Consider the following 6,945-nt stretch of genomic DNA (forward strand, 5'->3'; position numbering starts at 1 on the left):
ACAACAAAGATTTTGCTACAAGATTGTAGGTTATCCTCCTGATTTTAAATCCAAAAGGAAGGTTCAAGGAACTTCTCCTGCATACGGTACTACTGGAAACATCAACTATAATCACACACCATTAACACATGCAAATCTTACCTATGGAATGAACACATATGTTCCTCCACCAGGATGGGGAAATATATCTGAGCAGTATCAATCTTCATCAGAAACTTCAAGTGTTAATAAAACAGTAAGTTCTGCAGAGAAAGAGGTTCAACAGTTGCTTCAAGGATGTACATTTACAAAGGATCAATATGATCACATTCTAAAAATGGTTCAACAGAAGTCTGAGCCTGCTGTGTGTAATTCTGCAAACACTACAGGTAAAACATTTTTTGTTTCTGAACACAGTAACATGTGGATTATAGATACTGGTGCAATAAACCATATGGTGTCCAGTTTGAATATGTTGAATAAAAATACTGTGCATGATCTTGAAGTCTCTAAGCCTCTATATCTACCTAATGGTACTACTACTCAGGTATCTCACATTGGTTCTTGTAGTTTGTCACCAAGGAGTATTATATCAAATGTGCTTCACATACCTGAGTTCAAGTATAACTTTTTATCAGTTAGTCAAATTACTAAGGAACTAGGTTGTTCTGTTACCTTCTCTCCTCACTTTTGTGTCTTCCAGGAACTCTACAGTGGGAAGGTGAAAGAAGTTGGTAAGGAGGAAGGAGGATTGTACTTACTAATAAAGCATTTAACCACTCAGTGTACTGGTCAAGAAAAAGAAGTTGAGACTGCATTTGCTGCTCATGATGTCAAGGAAGCAGACATGGTGTTATGGCATAAAAGATTGGGTCATGTATCATCAACAGTATTGTCTAGAATGTTTTCAGTGAATAAGCAAAGTGTTTGTAGAATTTCTAAGTGTCTTGTATGTCCATATGCTAAACAAACAAGGAATGTGTTTCCTAAAAGTAGTATTAAAAGTACTGCTTGTTTTGAGCTACTTCATGTTGATCTTTGGGGTCCTTATAACACACCTACTAGTGATGGCAAGAAATACTTTATTACAATTGTGGATGATTTTTCAAGGGTAACTTGGTTGTTTTTACTCTCACATAAGTCTGATGTGTGTAGTTCTATTCAAACCTTTCTACAATTTGTTCAAAGAAAAAGAGTTAAAGTGTTGAGGACTGATAATGGTACTAAGTTTGTAAACTCAGGTTGTCACAAGTTATTTACAGAGTTGGGAATTTTACATCAAAGATCATGTCCATATACTCCTCAGCAAAATGGAGTTGCTGAGAGGAAGCATAGACACTCACTTGAAGTTACCAGAGCTTTAAGACTTCAAGCTCACAGTCCTATTAGATATTGCGGTCATTGCTTGTTAGCTGCTGCACATATCATTAATAGGTTACCAAGCAGTGTACTAAAGTTTGATACTCCTTATGAAAGGTTGTATGGTAGTAAACCATCAGTGTCTCATGTCAAAACTCTAGGATGTTTATGTTTTGCTAAACTTCTTACAGAACATGATAAGTTGATGCCTAGATCAAGACCAGCAGTACTCATGGGTTATTCAGGACTGCAAAAGGGATATATACTTCTTGATCTCACTGATAAATCATTTTTCACATGTAGGGATGTGGTGTTTAGAGAAGACTTATTTCCTTTTGCAAAGATGGATCATTTAATACAGGAAAGAGTGTTTGTGGATCCTATGCAAGTATCAGATATGCTAAGTGATGATTTACAGAATACAAGTCCTGTGGTTTCCAGGTGTTCTCCTACTAGTGTGTTTCAGAATGCTAATGTGTCTCATGAGACTCCTACTGTGTCTTCTTTTAATGAGGTACATTATTCAGAGTCTTCAACTATTTTTGATAATGAGGTGAGTCAAGAGCCTGCAACTCTTACTAATCTTAGGAGGTCTATCAGACAGAAGCTTAAACCAACTTGGATGAAAGACTTTGTATCTTTGACTGTTAACAAAGATGTCATGTATTCTTTAGGAAATTACATGAGCTATGCTCATCTTTCACCTACATATCAAAGTTATATTGCAGCTACTTCTGTTATTAAGGAACCTGATTCCTATCTAGAAGCAATTCATGATGAGAGATGGATAGAAGCCATGCAGAATGAAATTCAAGCACTAGAAAGTAATCATACTTGGGAGCTAACTTATTTGCCTAAAGGAAAAAAGGCTATTGGGGGTAGATGGATTTATAAAGTTAAATACAACTCATCAGGTGAGATAGAGAGATTCAAAGCAAGGCTAGTGGCCAAAGGTTATTCTCAAGAAGAAATAATAGATTACAAGGAGACTTTCTCACCTGTTGTTAAAATGGTGACAGTCAGAACTGTTGTTTCTCTTGCAGCAGCTAGGCATTGGCATATTCATCAAATGGATGTATTCAATGCTTTTCTTCAAGGTGATTTAGATGATTAAATTTATATGCAGCTACCTCAAGGATTTGTTAGTCAAGGGGAGAAAGTATGTAGACTAACAAAGTCCCCATATGGTTTGAAACAAGCTCCAAGGCAATGGAATCAAAAGTTGACTAAAGCTCTTAGCAATCTCAAGTTCAAACAAAGCCAACATGATTATTCCTTGTTTATTAATCAGTCAGAAGAGGGAACTATATTAGTGTTGGTTTATGTGGATGATATGCTAATTACTGGCAGCAGTCTTAAACTAATAGAAGACACAAAGAATGCATTACAACAAGTATTCAAGATGAATGATTTAGGAGAATTAAAATACTTTGTAGGCATTGAATTTACCAGATCAGCAGCTGGTATATTAATGCATCAAAGAAAGTATACTGTGGAACTTATAGCTGAGGTTGGATTGACAGCAGCTAAGCCTGCAGGAACACCTATTGACATCAATGTCAAACTAACATCTAAATTATATGATGAGCATGTGAATAAGGAACAAGAATAATCAGATGATCCTTTGGTTGATCAGACAGCATATCAGAAAATAATAGGCAAGTTGTTGTATTTGAATATGACAAGACCAGATATATCATTTAGTACACAGACATTGAGTCAATTTTTACAGCATCCAAAAAGGTCTCATCTTGATGCTGCATTAAGGGTGATCAGATATCTGAAGAAACAACCTGGTCAAGGATTGTTATTAGCAAGTGATTCAGATGGACAAGTTACTGCATTCTGTGGTGCTGATTGGGCATCTTGTCCAGTCACTAGGAAGTCTGTGATAGGGTATATGGTTAAGATTGGTAAATTTCTAATATAAAATGGAAGGTAAAGAAGCAAACAACAGTGTCAAGAAGCTCAGCTGAAGCTGAGTATAGAAGCCTGGCTTCAACTGTCTCAGAATTGGTGTGGCTGCTGGGATTGTTGAAAGAAGTAGGTACTAAGATTCAAGTACCAGTTCAAATATATAGTGACAGTAAGGCTGTTATTCAGATAGCTGCTAATTCAGTTATCATGAAAGGACCAAGCACATTGAAATCGATTGTCATTTCATAAGAGAAAAACTACAAAAGGGGCTGATTAAAGTTGAATATATTCCTACAAAGGAACAACCAGCTGATGTATTGACAAAAGGGTTATCTAGACTTCAACATGAACACTTGTTATCCAAGCTAGGGGTTTTGAATATTTTTGCACCTCCTAGCTTGAAGGGGAGTGTTGTAATATAGAGAGGCTATGCAATTTAGAAATAATAAAAGGGTAGAATAATCTTTTACATAATGATAGTTATAACAAACTTATCCCTTTGTTAGTTAGATAAGTTTGTTATTAGTTAGTTAGTGGAAAAAGAGTTGTACACAATCTTTCAAGAAAATAATACTACGCATTCTTCTTCTTCTTCTTCTTAGCTGTTTTTCTTCTTCTTCTTCTTATGAAGTTTCCCTTCATTAACGAACACATCGTAGCAACCAAAATTTTTCTTTATGTTTGTGTTTGGTGGTATTTTAAATGTGTAATGAAATTTTTAAAAATCTATTTTTCCTAAGGGTATACAAAAATTAATAGGAAAAGAAGTCAACCAAGTGCCTTTATAAATGCACAAATAACGTAGTATGAATACATTTTTTTCACTGAGATGTAAGACTAAAAAAAAAGCTATTGGAACGATGGTATAACATGGTGCAATAATAAAATTAAAAAAATATCGTGCAAAGAAAACAATACAAAGTGAAAAACTAATTAAAATTTGAGAAAATGAGAGATGCTATAAATAAGTGATTTGATTGTATAGATCTCAGTTGAGATGATTCTTCCTAAATAAAATTTACTATCTAAATAAAATCTACTATCTTTTTCCTCTCTAATCGAGTTTCTTAGCTTAGTTTAATTTTCACATTATATCAAACTCAATCATCATGAATGTGTAGAGTCGACTTTCACAACGACTTTTGGTTGCTAGAGCTTGATGATGACAGCTCTTAAGATAGATCAAAACGATTTCTTATATATGATCAAACTCGTCTTTTAAAGGTGCTACTCCTTTTCCTCAAACCAAGTCTATGGTATGATTATTGAGGATGAAATCCAACACTTTTAGCTTCGATCATGTGGTCAATGTTATTGACAAATCAAATCCAATTGCCACGCACATTAATAAACCTCAAGGTCAGGGGAGGATCTACGTGGCTATGTGGGGGTGTCACGGCACCCAGTGATATCGGAAAAAATATTGTATATATATGTATATTGATTGTGTATATATTAGTTTTGCCACTCAATAGTTGTGCTGTGAAATAGCTCACTTGGCAAAGGAGCGGATCTCCTACCTAGGCTATGTAGGTTCGAACCTAACCCCATCAAAACTACCTTTTTTGCTTGCTTCTTTTTTCTTTTCTTTTTTTCTATTCATTCTTATTTATTTATGACTATTCTTTATTAATTCAAATTGACCCCTTTTTTTTCCTTTTCTTTTCTTTTTCTACATTTGTTCTTATTTATTTATTGCTATTTTATATTAATTCAAATTGACCCCTTTTCATAATTAATTTTGAAATTTTATTTTATTTTCTCTTGTATTAATTATTAATCTCTTGATATGAGTGTAACGTGTTTATTTTTTTTTATCAATTAGTGAGTACTGAATTATGAGCATCAAATAAATATTATGAAGAATATATTTAAATAGTAGTTTAAAAAAACATAAGTTTCAAAAATGATTTTTTTTTTAAATTTAAAAGTTCTTGCAATCTTCATTGACATTTTTGCTATGTAAGATGACTAGGCTGAAACTACAATTTTTATTCTTTCTCAACTATACATATCCAATAACACATAAAGTCAATGGAAAATGAATATATTATGTTAATACTATTAGATGGTTTATACAAACTCAAATTTTAATGTGAAAAATCTTTTTTTTTCTTAAAAGTTTCAGCGAATAAGACATAAAATTCCAAAAAGAAAATAAAATTGAATTGTTTAGTTATCTCTAATCACATAATATCTAAAAGAAAATATTACTACATGCATATTTGATCGATTCATTTATAAAAATAAATAAAATTAATAACCTGGGTTGTAACCCAAGATAAAAGCAACCGATCCTTTCATCTCACATGAACGTTACACCCCCGACCTCCAAATGCTAGATTTGTCTCTGCTCAAGGTTATAACCATGGAAACACTAAGGTGTGACTATTATCATTTTACTTGAATAATATGAGGAAAATAAGTTATAACACTAGTACTTGAAGGGGGATCATCTAGAGGGTACAATCAATTAAGGATATAATCTAGTTCCTGGTGGATTTGGAGGGTACAATCAAAAATATCAAATATAATATAACAACAATAATAATTAACGTAAAATTATTATATAAAAGTACAATAATTAATAATTTAAAATATCAAGAAAACATATAATTACTTTTTTTATTCTAAAAAATTCATCCATGCTATCTAAATTGAACAAAGGTTGTAATATAAATTATCTGAATATTATGTTAAAAGTATCACAAATCACAATAATTAACTTAAATATCTAAAACCATTTTTAAAATTTGATTGAATCTCGAAATTTCATATATAACACATAAAATAAGAAAAAGAGATAGTAATATATATCATCTTAAAATTATGTAAAAGATACTGTAATCACAATAATTAACAACTTAAAATTAAAAACCTTATAAGAAATTTGGCCCGAAATCGGGACAAAATGGAGTAAAACATTACATGGAAATTACGTAAAAAAATTACAATAATTTTTAAAAAAACATATAAAATATTTGATTAATTTTTTCGAATTCGATTTGTGCCACATAAATTTGATCAAAGGAATAACACATACAATATGTGAAAATTATATAAAACATAATATAATAATAATAGAACTTAAAATATATTAAAAAATTTAATTGACTCAAAATTGTATCTGTTTCACATAAGTTAAAACAAAAAGCGTAATCAACAAAAGAAAAAAATAACATAGCGAAAGAAAAGGAAAAGAAGAAGAGAAAATTACACGGTTAAGCAAACTTATATTATTTAATTACTCATCATAGTTATAGTTTGCTATAATTACCACTCACGACTAACATTGTACATTAATTACGCGGGTTGACTTCGAGTTGGTATGATTAGCCATGTTTTTGCATATGTATAATTCGCTAGATATAGAAATACATATGTATAATATATAATTATCTAACCAATATACATATACAATATACCTCGCTCTCACTCTCTTCCATCTCTCGCTTGCCTCTCTCCTCCCTCTCCCTATCTCGCTTGTCATATATACTACAATTATCTAACCTATATATATATATATATATATATATATATATATATAATTCACCAGCCTCCCGTTCTCTGCCCTCTCTCTCTCGCCTCTCTCCTCCCTCTCTCAATCTCACTTACTTCTCTACTCTCTCTCCCAATATCACTCTCTTACCCTCTCTCGATCTCGCTTGTCATATATAAAAATACATATGT

General features: G+C 32.1%; 1 protein-coding gene across 1 annotated transcript; it reads left to right on the forward strand.

Moving 5' to 3' along the window:
* The first annotated feature begins 3,016 nt into the window (after positions 1–3,016).
* LOC138340184 (uncharacterized mitochondrial protein AtMg00810-like) lies at positions 3,017–3,504 on the forward strand. The gene is made up of 2 exons (XM_069291876.1): positions 3,017–3,226; positions 3,277–3,504. The coding sequence occupies exons 1-2, from the start codon at positions 3,017–3,019 to the stop codon at positions 3,502–3,504; spliced, it is 438 nt and encodes a 145-aa protein (XP_069147977.1).
* Positions 3,505–6,945: the final 3,441 nt, after the last annotated feature.

The sequence above is a fragment of the Solanum lycopersicum genome, chromosome 12, assembly GCF_036512215.1.
Source record: "Solanum lycopersicum chromosome 12, SLM_r2.1".
Classification (NCBI taxonomy): Eukaryota; Viridiplantae; Streptophyta; class Magnoliopsida; order Solanales; family Solanaceae; genus Solanum; species Solanum lycopersicum.